Raw genomic sequence first — 16,005 nt, forward strand, 5'->3', positions numbered from 1 at the left:
CCAAAATATAATTTTCAAATGTCCTCTTTATTCCAAAAAGATTTTTTTGGAGTGATAAGAAATGGTCAGCCAACGCGTTTCATTCCCTCAAGGGGAACTTCATCAGGGCTGTAACATGACAAAACAACATGTATATTACATACAAGTCATGAGGCACAGGACTAACAACACAGACAAATACATCACAGTTAAAAACGTACTTTTCAAAAAATACCCAACATATGACACACAAGTCTTGTAACATTATCAGTCACATTGCTGTGAAAAAAAGTTTACATACCTATACCTACAAGATATCCATCTTTTTATATATTATTAAACAAATAAATTACATACTCTAATATGTACAAAATGTACATATTTACAAGTTGTTATCCAAGAGCCAGCCGCACTTTCCCCTCCTGAGGCGATAAGCCGGGAGGTTCTTCCTTGCACCCTTGCCTCATGTATTTTAACTCGTACTTCTCGACTTGCCTGATCTAACAAGCTTTTTATTTCACTGTTTGATTTGCACGTTTGTGGTAGCTTTGGTGCCTGGTGTGTAAAATCTCCCCCAGAGACTGCAACTTGTGTGCCTTACTTTCTTAGGTGCTTCCTCGACCAGTCGCTCTCGGGCAGCTCTAAGCTGAGAATCCACGCTGAGAGCTTGCTCCCGGAGAGGCGAATCTGGCTTTGGCGGCCATATTGGGGGTATTGTAGCGCGAGGACGCGCTCTAGTTTTCTATGTAAGGGGATGACGTCTCCTCCGCGCAGCGGACGCGCTTTGCGGACGGGCCGGACTCTCAGGCCGGACTCTCAGGCCGGACTCTCAGGCCGGACTCTCAGGCCAGAGTCATGCCCGTCTGCGCCCGTCTGCGCTAAGGAGGTGCAAGGGACCAGGGATGCTGCCCGGTGCTCATTATTATCATCCTGCACCCGGCTGTATCCTCTGAGTACCCTTAAATCTCTCAGACCCCCCCAGTTAGATTGTCATCACACATTCTCTCCCGGGCAGCTGCACTGTAGTCTGGACTGTAGATGTCTGAAGGGGTCGAGGACAGCCCTCCCGGGACCTGTCACTAATTTCTGTATGAAAAAAGGGACTCAAGAGCCCCCACCCCCTTGAAAGAATTAGGCTTCCTCATCAACGCCCGCTCCCTGGTTAAAAACAATTTAGCCTTCAGAGACTTTGTGTCTCAAAGGAAACCCTCCTGGGTCTTTGTAACAGAAACGTGGGGCTCTGACTCAGCAGGTCCTGACTTGCTCAACGCTCTCCCGGATGGTTATACTATGGTAAGACAGGATAGAGAGGGCCGTAAAGGGGGCGGGATTGGCATAATACATAAGATCGCCTTTACCTGCCATATGGAGTCTCTTCCCTCTCCCAATAACTCTTTTCAGTCCATGTTTTTCTCTCTTAGTTCCTCTCCCTCAGAAAATGTTTCCGGTGTTCTAGTTTACAGACCCCCAGGCCCCAGATCTTCGTTTGGCCCTGACCTTTTGGACATCATAGAGCCTTTCTTAAATAGGCCCTCCCTCACTATTCTTGGGGATTTTAATTTCCACTTGGAAAATAGCAACTCCAGCGATACGCTATCCCTCGTGGATTCACTGGCCTCCTTCAATCTATTTCAAAAGGTCTCATCTTCCACCCATATTGCCGGTCACACGCTAGATGGAGTCTTTACGAATGATCTCAGGTTGGAGCTGGGTCCACTTTTTCCCCTTTCCTGGTCTGATCACCATGCGGTTTCCATGGAATTTACTCCCTGTGCCTCTCCAGTCCCCAGAGAAGATATAAACTGTTGGGTGCAGAAGAGAAATTTCCGGGGCCTGACTGACCAATCTTTGGGCCCCTTAATCGCTAATTTCAAGCCTCTCCCCTCACAGGATATTGACTTCTCAGCACGGGAGCTTGCGAGCACTATCGCCAAGGCAGTGGACACCCTGGCCCCTCTTAAATCTGTATACAGTGCCAGGAAACGTCCCTCAGCACCTTGGTACTGACTCCCTGAGAACTCAGAGGCAGGTATGTAGGAGGCAAGAAAGGCTCTGGAGAACTCAGCCCGATGTGGAAGGCCGGACCAAGCACAAAACCCTCCTTAAGAACTACAAAGCGGAGGTGCTGGCTGAAATACAAACTTATTTCTCCAATCTCACTTCTTCCCTTACTTCCTCTGGAGACTTGTTTAAAATTGTGGATACCCTATCCCTTATCCATCACCCTGACCCCATAGTCCCCTCACAAGATCTTTGTGATCAGATCTCTTCCTTTTTCCACACTAAAATCTTAAATATTTACCCAGCCCTCCAGGCGGATAATCTCACTCGCCCTTTCTCTTCTGACTCGGTGAATATGACTCCCTATATCGAAACTTTCCCCAGTTTTCCTCTTCTTACGGCCTTTGACCTTGAGAGACTTTTGGACTCCCTTAGGTCAGGTTCTCCTCTTGACCCCTGTCCGCTTAAAGTCTAAAAAAAACTGTAAGGCTACTCTAATTCCCCCCCATGTTGGCGGTTATGAACAGGGCTATATCCAGTGGGACTTTCCCAGCCTCCTGGAAAACTGCTATTGTGAAGCTCCTCCTAAAAAAGGCCACTTTGGACCCTGGGACTCTAAAGAACTTTCGTCCCATCTCCCTTCTTCCTGCCCCGGCCAAGATGTTGGAGGCTCATTTGAATTTCCATCTCAGCTCCTTTCTTGATAAAACCTGCCTGCTTGACCCTTCTCAGCACGGTTTTAGAAAGGAGCATAGCACCGAGTCAGCCCTTACAGTGGTGGTCAATAACATCCGCGCTAAGGTCGACAGGGGGGAGACTACGCTTCTGATCCTGCTCAACCTTACAGCCGCATTTGACACCCTGTCCCCTACCATCTTGGCCTCCCGACTTAGCGAGATGGGGGTGGAGGGTCTGGCCCTCAGTCTCCTCACCTCCTTCCTCAATAATAGGGAGGTTAAACTGGGTGACTTCCTCTCCACCGCCAAGCCTTTGCAGTGTGGGGTCCCTCAGGGCTCTTCTTTGAGCCCCACTCTTTTCAACGTTTATGTGGCTCCACTTGCTAGGCTTGTCAGATCTTTTGGATTGGAGGTACTCTCGAATGCCGACGACACCCAAATCATGGTTTCCCTGTCACAATCTGTTGGGTCTACGGCCCTTAACTTTAGGAACTGCATGGGGGCCGTGGCAGGTTGGATGACGTCAAACTTCTTAAAGTTGAACGGGGAGAAGACTGAGATCCTTGTGTTTGGGGGAAACAAAGAGGTCTGGTCAGCCGACTGGTGGCCATCGGCTCTGGGAGTATGCCCACAGCCTTCCTCCGTTGCCTGTAATTTGGGAGTCCTATTCGACACCTCACTTGCCTTTGACAAGCAAGTGAATAGGACCGTCTCCACCTGCTGTGGGGTTCTAAGGATGCTGAGAAAGCTCACCCACTACCTTACCCCTGATGCCCGGAAACAAGTCTCGGTTGCCCTTCTATCTTCGCGCTTGGACTATTGTAATGCCCTCTATCTTGGGATGAGCAACAATCTGGTCCATCGGCTGCAAGTTGTTCAGAACGCAGCAGCAAGGTTTGTCGTTAACGCCCCTAGACGCTCCTCTGGAACTGCTATCAGGAAACATCTTCACTGGCTCCCGGTCCATGCCAGGATAAAATTCAAAACCTTGATTATCACCCATCGGGCTCTTCATGACGCAGGGGCCGAGGGCATTAGGTCTCTGGTGTCGTATTACACCCCAGGTAGGGCCCTGCGATCCGCCAGTCTGAAGTTGCTAACTGTCCCCCGCTTTGCGAAAGCAAGGTGGGGAGGCAGGGCCTTCTTTGCCCTTGCCCCCAGACTCTGGAATGAGCTTCCCCCTGATCTCAGGAATCAGGAATCTCTTTTCCTGTTTCGCCGAGCCCTCAAAACCATCCTTTTCTCTGAAGCTTACCCCTAAAGTCCTTCTTTTTCCTGGATTCGGCTGATTGTTTTCCATCATTTGCGCCTTGACGCCTTCGGGTAAAGTAGCGCATTACAAATTCCCTATCAATCAAGTGGGCATCTCTTTATCAGTATTACCATCTATTGGATCTATCCACAAATCAACAGTGTTTTCCTGTCCAATCTACTGGTGGCCTGGAGAAGATGAATGTATCTGTTTATGATCTTCAAACAAATCACACTTTTCGATAGATAAACCATGTTCCAATTCCAACACATCATAATTCCTGATCAGACTATGCACTCTAAATAATTATTCTTATGATACATCATAGATAGTAGCATGTAGTCAAAAAAACATGGGGGGGTAAAAATCGAAATCCTCCCGCCCCCATGATACATTAAAATTAATTGATCTCCCAAAAGATAATCAGAATTAGGAGAATGAGAAAGGATGGTCAGTAAGGGAAAGAGGTGAATGTGAATACATAAGATTTTTTAGAACAAAAAATACAAATACAAAAGATCGTGCATACCTTTACTTAATGTTTCCACTCTTAATAACATTTCCAAAATAACACGAAGAGTTCACGAGATGCAGTCTATTTAACATGCGCCTCAAATTCCTAAAAAGGGACATAATTATCGAAGTCAGAGTATCTGACATAGGAACCTCAGCAACTCTGTCAGAGCTATAAGTGGCTCATAGGAGTTTTCAAAATGGCATACAGCGTATCACACCCTACAAATGTTTATATATTCGCAATGATCTCAATGCATTTCAAATAAGATTGCCTAATTACTTATAAAAAACAAACCTAATACACCCCTCATATGTGTATTAGTGCGCCATCTACCCCAGCGGTGTGTGTTACTATAAATCATTTGCAGCAGTAAGGGGGAGGCAAAAACGAAACATTCTAACCGGCCAAAAATATGTATATACACAACTGATATTAGTGTATTAGTGCGCCATCAACCCCAGCAGTGTGCGTTACTATGATTCATTTGCAGCAGTAAATAGAGACGAAAAGCGAAACAATCTAACCGGCAAAAAGAGTATATATACATAACCGTTGTATACCAATACCATGACTCCGTAAGCAGAATATTAAAAACCTGTATCTATATGTAGATAAACACACACAGGGCTCGGTATTTTAGGAAATGTATGCAAAACGCAGTGCATCTTAGTTTTCTCAACATAGAGACGCGGCTCAGAGAACGACGGGGCACCTTCACAATAAGGACTGCACACTTCTAACCCCGATTGTGGCGACTTTCTCGAAGGGGGTCACGTAACTAAGATCAACAATCACAATCTATCAATAACCCTCCCCCACAAAACTTATCCTTACCGGCAGTGTTCCGAACATAGTCCTCAGTAATCCGGCGTGGTCCTCGATGTTTATCGCCCGGTCCGCCATGATTATGAATGTACGACGCCCCTCCCCCTTGTATGCTGTTGGCCAATGAGTATAGAGCCAAGATTAAATCACTAATCAGTCTTGTTTCTCACAACCTGGCGCCATTTCTTAACATGTTTATTTATATGGGAAGACTGTATTTTCATTCATTCGAATATAGTATCGGAAATATAGATCACGAATAAATGTATAGACGTGACCTAGAAGTGTATAAATATATTACAACCAAATGGAAACGTGAAGAAAAAATCATCAGTAATATTTATCCCGAACATATATTTTAATTTTATTAATTGCCACAAGTATGGTATCATTAGTAAGTATTACAGCGCGCTCTAAGGCATTAAAGAATATTAGAATAATAAAGTGTAAAGAATTTTGACGTGTTTCTTGGTTTGTTACATCGTCTCTCATTTTGAAAACATACGATGCTCCGCCCTTTATAGAACAGCTAGCAAATGTATGTGAATCTTAAAGCCTGCACTGTAAACCACTCGTATGTCTAAAGTGATGCGCCATGATAGAATGTAGTATCGGAAACAAAGATCACAATTTACAAATATATGTATATGGTCTTAAAATGTATAAGCCTATTTAAACAAAAGAAAAACGAAAGAAAAACAAATGGCAAAAATATTTGTCCTAAAACATGTGAATGGCATCATTACTAAAGATCAAACCGCACTCCAAAGTGTCAAAGGACATCCAATCTATCGACCTATTTCTTAATTTGCTACTTCGCGTATGCCTATTCTCAAACATTCGACGCTCTGCCCTCCGTATAAAAGATAATTAATGGGCGTGAATCTTAAAACCTACATTAATATCCACTTGTTTGTATAAAGCGATACGCCCCGATTCAGATGGAAAAATCTGGTCTAGCAACGCTTAAGCACAATATATTTCTCTTTTTTCTTCGTCATTGTTAATCACTCCTGAATCTTCCAAAATTGGTGTCACCACCGAGTGACATAGACTCTGTCCCCTCTGCTTGCAGGTTCTTCACTGGAAGAATCCACCCTTGAATTCCACCGGAGTCTTGCACTGTCATTGCCAGCGGCATCTTTTTCTGAAGTCCTCTATTGTGGTGGTTTCTGACTTTACGTTGCACCCGGCTTCCCTGATGTAGGTATCCTGGTTTTGGGGGTATCCACGGGTGGGGTGACTCTCCAACCTTCTGTATTGCACTGGGTTCCGTCAGGGTCCACTGGGAAGGGTCCTTCTTCAAAAATGCAACCATGACTTTACTGTTGCCTTCTATTGAGTATGCAGCTGTGTGTCAACTCTGCACAGAGCCTCAGTAGGGTTCCAGAATACTTTCTTGGGTGGTTTGTTGTGTCCCCCAGCTCCTCTGACCCTCCTGGCCCAAGTCCCGACTTCGGTCACAGTTCGCATTCCACTTCTTTTGTATATGGTTTGGTCTCCCCCTTGAGACCACTGTATTTTGTGCTTACTTACCTATTGCAATTGAAGTATTATGGTGAATTGTGTTTATATCTCCGGGTAGGAGACATACTAATATGTTAGTGAATGTTGTGTAATAAATAGAACTATTTTTAAATATACACTGTGTGGTTCTTTTTCTTTTATCCTACACTACATGATTAGATTTGGTAAAACAAGCTGCTTATCACCCTTTCAAGATACGCCTAAAGGCTGATCTCCACAGCTACCACTTAGAGAGCTTTCTAAGGTTGTCTAGGACCACTAAAATGACCATAAGGTTTGCCTGGATTTAGTGGAAGGTGCCCCACTAAGCCAGCCTCCTACACCACCAGTATCCCATCATGCTCAGCAGGTGGTAGTTCCTTCAGTTCTTTTTGAAGGCGATGCATGATGATATGTAGATCCTATGGTTACCTCTGTCAACTCCACCAGGGAGGAGGGAGGGTTGCGTAAGACAAATGGAAATTCCCCTACGAGAGAACTGGAGTTACAAGTAAGAAACTATCCCTCCTCTCGTAGGGGATTTCAATTTATAATCGTAAGCTCTGAATTGAGTAGCAAGTCCATCCCCAGTAAGAGCAGTCGAGAGGACAGAGAATCCACTCTGTTAGTCTAAGTGATTGAATTTCTGAGGAAGTCTATCCCACTTCAGCATCTGGTCTAGCGTCGGAGTCTAGGCAATAGTGCTTGGTGAATGAATGAACAGATCTCCACGGGGCTGCTTTGCAAATATCTGGAATAGGAATATTTCTTAATAAAGCAGCAGTAGCCGCTTTACCTCTAGTGGAGTGTGCTTTGGGTTTAGCGGACCGAGATTTGTTGGAAGTGGATAACCTAGGGTGGACCGGATCATAGTTGAAGAACAATCGGTGCGATTTGGGAATATCGAGATAACACTTTAGAACTCTCCTCGCATCAAGGGAGTGAAGAGATCTTTCAGCTGGAGTTGTGGGATTCTGAAAGAATGTAGGCAAAGAGATGGTCTGGTTGACATGGAAGTCTGAAATAACCTTAGGGAGGAATTTCAGATGAGTTCTCATGACCACTTTGTTAGAGTGGAATACTTTGGATAGTTCATGAGAACATAGTGCTTGGATCTCGTTAACCCTGCGAGCAAATATAATAGCTACAAGGAAAGCAGTATTCTAAGAAAGGCGCTACAGGGAGGCTTTGTGGATAGTTTCAAAGGGATCCTGCATAAGATGTGAAAGTACCACATTAAGTTCTCAAGGAGGAGAGGGGCAACTAATGGAAAATGAAAGCCTTCTTCAACCCTTCCTCTAAAAAATCCTTTATCACAAGGATTTTGAAAAAAGAGTTTTGTGAAGGACATTTCCTGTAGGCAGGAAGAGCTGCTAGGGGAACCTTTACAGAATAGAATTGAGAGCCCAATTTAGCTAGGTGTAATAGGTATGGAAGAATAACACCATCTTGGCAAGTAATAGGGGTCAAGTTCTTGGAGAAACACCATATGCAAAATCTCTGCCGCTTGAATGCATAAGCGGAGCAAATGGAAGGCCGCTTTGCCTCTTTGAGGATCTCCATAGTCTTGTGGCAGTTTCAAATGTCCGTACTGCACTAGCTGAGTAGCCATGCAGCCAAATTCAAGGAGGAGAGATTGGGGTGAATCTGGCCTCTGAATTTCGTCAGGAGGTCTGGCCTGAATGGTAGTTTCAGATGTGGATCCAATGATCGGTGAAGCAGGTCCTTAAACCACCACTGACGTGATCACTCTGGAGATATACTCTGGAGATATGAGGATCATCTTGGCTTTCGAGTGGGATAGCTTGATTAGGACGGCTGGGATCAAGGGATTCGGTGGAAAGGCGTAAAGAAATCAGTCGATCCATAGGGCAATCCGCAGAGTCTCTGGCTGGTAGTAACTCTAGGTGAAGCCGTGGCATTTTTTGTTTCCAGTGGTGGCGGATAATTTGATGGTAGGAGTGCTCAAACATTTGGGAGATGCTTTGTACAATATTCTCGTGCAAGACCTCGTTTTCTTCAAGCACTCTGCTTAGTGCGTCTGCTTGCACATTTTAAACACCTGGGAGGTGATTTGCCGTGGCCTATAGGTTCCTGGCCAAGCGCCACTTCTCGATCGCCAGGGTCTCAAGTGACAGGGCTCTCGACCTTTTGCCCTCCTGCTTGTTTAGGTAGGACATTGTGGTGGTATTGTCCGTCTGAACAAGATGGGTGAAAAGCTTTGAGCGCTAGGTGAACTGCAAGGAGCTCTAAGAGGTTGATGTGGTAAGTCATTTCTCTCCGAGACCATGTGCCATGAATCTGTAGGTGATCCATGTGCACTCCCCATCCTAGCAGTGATGCCTCCGTCACTATGATCTGAGAGGGGAACTGTTGGTGAACAGGCATGCCCTGCAGCAGATTGGTTGGTGAGCGCAACCATTTCAGAACAGTTTTGCATGAAGGAACCGAGTGATCTGGTCGTCCCAGTTGCCCCTTAGTTGGTCCCACTGATCCTCGACACATTTTTGGAGAGGTCTCATGCGGAGGCGAGCATTGGAAGTGAGGAAGATACAGGAAGCCATTGAGCCAAGAAGGTAAGATACTGCCCGCACTGTTTAATGAGGTACCTTCAAGAGACAGTGACATTTCTGAAGGATCGATATGTGTCTCTCTTCCGAAGGACATAGTTTTGCCTGGTTGGTGTTGATGAACGCTCCCAAGCAATGCAACGTCTCAACCAGAGCTCGTGTGGACTTGTTGTGGTTGATATGAAGGCCCAGCCGTTGAAGGAGATCACAGATCCATCTGAAATGAAGTAAGGCTTCCTGAAAAGTTGCCGCCGTTATCAGCCAGTCGTCTATGTATGGTTAGAGGAAGATTTGGTGCCTCCTGAGGTGGGCAGCCACCACTGCCATTCACTTTGAGAGTGTTATGGGTGCGGATTTTAGGCCAAATATAAGTACTGTGTACTGATAATGGTCGTGCCACACAATTAATCTTAAAAACGTCCGATGTTTTCTAGAGATTGGAACATGGAAGTAGGCATTCTGAAGCGCGATGGAGCAAAGCCAATCTTCCTGATGTAATTGGGGATAGATTTGACGTAATGCCAAAATCCAGAACTTTTCTCGCCAAATCCACTTGTTGGCTATTTTGAGATCAAGAATGGGTCTGAATAACTTTTTATCCTTCTTCTTACCAGGAAGTACCTGGAATAGACGCCTGCGCCCCCCCCCCCCCCCCCCCCGGTGACTGTTGGATACAGATTCCACCGCTTTCTTCTGTAATAGGATGTTGACCTCCGACCGTAGCAATGCGAGATGGAAATTAGACGGTTTGGAATGATGGACGGTGGTAGACTGGTGAACCTCAGACAATATCCATTCTGCACAATATTCAGAATCTTGTTTTTTTTTTGTGATGTTTTGCCACTCTGCCAGATAATGTAATGCTTTGCCCTACCGGAGTAGGTAGCGGCAGAGGGGGAAATAAGAACTCATGGTCTGGATGCTGTTGCATGTTTACCTCCTTGGGCAGGCTGATGGGTAGAGTGTCCTCTTGTCTTTTTCTGTTGTTGCTGGACATATCTCTGGTGTTGCTGCTGAGATCTGCCTGTGTACCAAAGAGGGATTTGAGCCCTCTGTGAATAAAAAGGACACTGGTAGGTTGGAAGATTATCTTTGCGTCTTTGTTCTCTCTAGACCTACTGCTTTTAGGGTATCCATTTCGCTCTTCATTCTTTCCATTTTATCGTCGGCGTGGCTTTCAAAGAGGCGGCGCTGGAGAATGGAAGATTTTGTATGCAATGCGGACTTTCAGGCTTGAGGGATGTCAACCAGACCCAAGCATGTCTCCTTAAAGTTACTCTGTGACAATAACCATGAGCGGCCAATATGGTTGAATCCGCTGCAGCGCTATTGAACTGATTATATACCATAACCCCTCATTTACTATATCCAGAAAGTCTTCCCTCTTATCTCTTGGGAGATACTCAGCAAAATGCTGTATGGACTCCCAGAAGGCTCTATTATCTCCGCCCAAAAGAGCTGTTGCACAGGCTGCTTTCATGGATGTTGCATACTTTGCTGCCTGCCGAGTCTAGTTTCCTGCTCTCTTTATCCGGAGGAGCTGATGATGATAGTGAGAGAGTGGTGTTTCCTAGCCACCAATATCACTACAGAATCTGAGGCCGGTATTTCTTCTGCAACCTCAAAGAGCAGTTATAAGGGTGGGCGATGTTAAAAACCGATCCATGGCAGGTTCTGGAAGGCCAGGGACCAGTGGAAATAGTGGTCTTGAAGCTGCTCGCTGGTGTAGAGGTTCAATTACAGATGTGGAAGGTGTTTGTACTGAAATCTGTATATTTAGCTTTAGTGCTCCACGTATTAGAACCTCTTGGAAGGTTGTGATATCATCCACAGAGGAGATACGGGCGGTGGAGAGTATGATATCGTTGGAGAGTGTCCTCTTCTAGATGAGGAAGGAGTAATGGTATGTCTGCGATGAGACCTATATTTTGACCTTGTGTGGTGTCTGTCGCCATGATGAATGGCGCAGAGATGATGGTGAACGCCTTGGAGTGTGACGAGAATGATAGCGAGAGCAGTGGCGCACTCCAATACCGTGACCTATTTATGGGTAGAGGATCCCTAGAAGGAACTGACATTGCTGGAGGAGGCACTATTGGTGGAGGAGACATGGCTGGTTGAGGTAGCGCCGGTGGTGGTGGAGGAGGAGGAGAAGAAGACGGAGAATTGGAAGTAGGTGACATAGAGATGAGGAGACGATGATGATGGCACCAGAATGGGAGAAGGTGTACACAGTCTCGAATTTTGAGAGTATGGAGAAGAGTATATTTTTCTCCTCTTCTTTCTGGTCTCCTGTTGTCTCCTCGATGTCGAAACCCTTTGACGTCGGCATTTCACTATGCCATTTCGATGTTCTACTCCTCGATGCTGACCTCCATCGATGCTTAACCACTTCTCGTCGACGCACTCCTAGACGTCAACTGCAGCCTGTGAGTGGACAATGTATGGCATTAGGATGTTGACTAGGGTTGCCTCGACAAGAAACGTTGTTTCCTCAATGTTATGTTATGTTAACTGCTATTTCTATAGCGCATAATTACTAGCAGGTCTCTTAGCGCTTGGGGAGAGTGGCCCAAACCATCTGCAGTCCCCAGAAACACGTGTAGCAAAAGGTTAGATTGGGTCCAAAGCGTCCATGAACAGGAGCGTTTTAAGAAGTTTCCTGAAAGAGAGGAGTGCGCATTCCTTGCATAGGCCATCCGGCAGTTGATTCCAGAGTTGCTGGAGTAGGACAGAGAGGGCTCTGCCTCCCTTGGATAGAGTTTTAAACTGTGGGACCGCCAGGAGGCAGCTCTCGGATGACCGGAGTTTACGACCCGGCACATAATTTCCAAGGCGCTCCTTAATGTAGACCGGGGCCTGGCCGTAGATGGCTTTGTGGGCAATGCAGAGGCCGTTGAACTTTGCCCTATGCTTAATGGGGAGCCAGTGAAGCTTGCACAGCAGATGGGTCGCGTGAGTCCTTCTGGGAAGCCTGAAGATCAGCCTGGCTGCATCGTTCATAGTGCCCTGCAATTTATTGGTGAGCTTTTCCGGTAGGCCAATGTATATTCAATGTCGATCCAGCTGTTGACCGGCAGCGAGTCGGAGCAGTACCTTGCATCAATGTCGATCTTTTCGATGTTGACCAGGGCCAATGTCGTTTTTGGCCAGAATACCTCTGTTCAGACCTCCCACGTCCTCAGAGCCCCGGTAGATGACTGACTTTCTAATCGGTCTGAGGTCCCACCTCAGGCTGTGTTTGTTGGTGCTGCGTCTCTTCAGTCCCATGAAGGAGAATCTTCTCCCTGTCTCTTAAGGTGCGTAGTAAAAAGTTCCTGCAGTGATGACAGGCATCAGGAACATGAAAAGAAGGTAGACAGAGGATAAAGACCTCGTTAAAGGTCTATTTTGGCCGCCGCCTTCCACATTTTGGGTACTTTTCACATAAAGAAGGCATTTTATTTGACAAAACAACTCACTTTTCTGTCAGAAAATATCAGAAAAGGGAAGGGAGAGATGAAAGATGTAGAATAAAGGTGGTGTTACCAATTTCTGAAGAGAAACTTTAAAGAAAAAGCCTAAAAAAGGCCAAGCTCAATGCTGCAGGGTCCTGTCAGCAGGAGCCGGAAAACAGAACTGAAGCAACTGCCACCTGCTGAGCATGATGGGATACTGGTGGTCTCTGGGTTCTTAAAGGCACAGTCTTTAATTTTAACCATATAATAACAGCCTTTGAGGCTACACTCTCCTCGTCTCCTTCTTCTCTATAATAACAAGCATTGGCATAGCCAATAGGTCTCGCCTTTGGGACCTTTTGAGTGTTTAGCCATGCAACGGTTGATGTTGTTGCACCAAGGATATTGTGGTCCATAACTAAATACTTATAAGGTCCCAAAAGCTTGACCTATTGGCATTGCCTAGGGAGTAGAAGAATAGTTTTGTCCTGTTGGTGCTCGGTAAATAAACAAACCCTTATTTTATTGGAATGGATGGACTGGAGAAGAGATTGCTTCCCTTTTAAGGTCCCTGAAATGTTTGCTGTCCTCACGGTTCTGCATTTGTGGTGTTCTCTGTGGGGTGGGGAGCGCTGTGAAATTACACATTTCCTGTGAGGTCATATGACTGTGTGTGGGGCCCATGGTTAGTAATCCGTGAAATAAAACGCATTAGCGTGACATGTCATGTGCTGGCCTGGGGTGGAAGTGAGCTTTCGTCCTGTGACAGCTCCCAGAGGCCGAGATGCGTGCACGTAGCTGGTGTCTGCGGCTTGAGAGCACTGCGAGACCAGCAGCGGTGGGCGCTTTGAAATGCACTCGAGCACACAAGGGTCAGACACACACACGGAAGAGACACTGGCACAATTATATAGGGAAGCACGCACACCCACACACAGACACACACTGATGTAGAGAAGCATAAACACACAGACCAACACACTGGCAAACTGATAGAGACGAGTCCATGCACACACACGGGTACAGGAAGCATACATACACAGACACACAATGGTACACGGAAGCACGCGCGCACACACAGTGATACAGTTAAGCGTACCCATGCACAATTTACAGACAAGTGCACACACAAACAAATACACACTGATAAAAGGAAGGACAAAAACACACACCGGTACAGTTAGGCACACACACATAGTTACAGGGAAGCACAATCAATAACACACAATTTCCACTTATGTATACAAAGAAGCACACAAACACAAACATACAAACTTAGTCAAACTAGATTACGTTGAAGCACACATACAAATGCACATGGCTAGTGCCAGAAGCAAACACACATGCATAAAACACACACTAAACGAACGCACACAGTACACATACGGAACACACCCAGCAGAAGCACACATTACTGTGATATAAAAACACGGACCAGTTCATTACAAATGTGAAAAGTACCCTGCGTTCACCAAGTCTCAAAAGGACATATCACCCTCAAAACTGCTGGGTTGTAATGGACTTTTTATTTCTAATTCGCTTACAAGAAAACTCGTGTTTTCTTAATCCCTCCATTACACAATTACAATTACACAATTTTTGTTACTATATGTTAAAAAACGTTTCCGTTGCATTAGGAGAATAAATTATGAGTTTATAGGGAAATGATGAGGTTGCAAGTAGTTAATGCATTCTAGTAATTTAAAACAGTTCACACAAAAAGTTTAAAATACGTTATGATAATAACATAATATGTCTATCTGTAAAGCGCACGTTCGGCCCTTGGGGCATCATCTAGGCGCTGATAGGTGTTTATTGTATCCCAACTCAAGTGTACTTATTTAATTTTATGGATCTCTTAATGATGAAAGGCTGAGCAAACCCGCCTGGAATTGAACCTATGGCCAGGAGGGCAAAAGTACCGTGGCGTGAAAGCAGTAGTCCACGGAGACACTACATGCGGCTGTAATAATAAACAAGTGGGAAGGGGGGTGGGGGGGAGGGTGCACGCTCGCACGTGCTATGCAGCAGCTCTTTGCTCTTTTTCAAAGCACACACTCGTGCTTGTGGTGTGCTGCTGCACACTCCCGCAAGCTGTATGCCGCCACAAGCACGAGTATGTGCTTGGAAAAAGAGCTGTATGACGGCTAAAGGTCTCCTATGCAGCGCATGAGCGCTGCGTAGGCGAGACCTAAAAAGGGTTTTTGAGAGAGATTTGCTATGGCATCATAAAGATATACATATGCTTCCTTGTGGCTCTTTTTTGAGCTCATTATGAAGAAGTGGGCCATTATGGCCTATGTCTATAGTCTTAAGTTTCTCTGTAGGCGTTCCCGAAGAAAGGCGAAAATCTATACTTAAGAAGACTTGATTAATAAATAAAATGAATAAATAAGATATATGTTTAAGAAGTGCTCTGGAGTCCCCGCACGTGGGCGGGGCTATTCAGTGTTTATGACTATAAATGGAAATACCGTATGATAGAAAAAGGGGTTCTGATGGAGGAGGGACTACTGTGAACATACCACCCCATGTCTACTGTAGTCCAATGTACACACCTTTTTTTGTGTACTCGTTTGAGGGAGGATGTGTGTGCATGCATGTGTGTGTATCTTAGTGGGCTCTCTGCGTCTGTGTACACACACACCACAGAGTGTACCTGTACGCAAAGCTGTATATCTGTACATGTCTGAGTGGTACACGCATGCCTCTGCGGAAGTATGAGCCAGTCTTCAAGTGTGCACTTGTGTCTGTGAGTATCTGGCTGCATTTCTGTATGAAGGCCAGTGTACGTGTTCCGGCGTAAGCATGTGCTTGCATGTACCTGTATGTGTGTGAACATGTACACAACATGTTTGCCTGTGCGTGACATGTGCAGGCCTATGTGAGTGCATGACCTGGGTCTACATCCGATAATAACCTGTGCTTTATTTACAGGATGACACCCTTGTCCGCTGCTCCTTGTCCCCTTCAGAAGACACAGAGTTCACCTTTCCCATCCTATTCCAGGATATTTATTACAAGGTGAGTGTCCGTTACACTGTGTCTGATGGCCCATACCTCTGGGTGTCTGTAACACTGACTGAGGGTGCATACCTCTGGGTGTCTGTAACACTGACTGATGGCCCATACCTCTGGGTGTCTGTAACACTGTCTGAGGGTACATACCTCTGGGTGTCTAACTCAGGGTGTCTGTTGGCCACTGTCTTAGCATGTCTGTAACACTGTCCCTCTGGGTGTG

At 45.7% G+C, this 16,005-nt stretch overlaps 1 protein-coding gene across 10 annotated transcripts in view; it reads left to right on the forward strand.

The window, feature by feature from the left end:
* Positions 1 to 16,005, forward strand: part of LOC146772124 (CTD small phosphatase-like protein 3) — a 95,017-nt gene that overhangs the window by 55,034 nt on the left and 23,978 nt on the right. For all 10 annotated transcript variants that reach the window (XM_085637529.1, XM_085637532.1, XM_085637533.1 and 7 more), the window contains exon 7: positions 15,702 to 15,788. In XM_085637529.1, the coding sequence (XP_085493655.1) occupies positions 15,702 to 15,788 (87 nt within the window). The remainder of the gene's footprint in view (positions 1 to 15,701; positions 15,789 to 16,005) is intronic.

Source organism: Triturus cristatus, chromosome 12 (genome assembly GCF_964204655.1).
Source record: "Triturus cristatus chromosome 12, aTriCri1.1, whole genome shotgun sequence".
Lineage (NCBI taxonomy): Eukaryota > Metazoa > Chordata > Amphibia > Caudata > Salamandridae > Triturus > Triturus cristatus.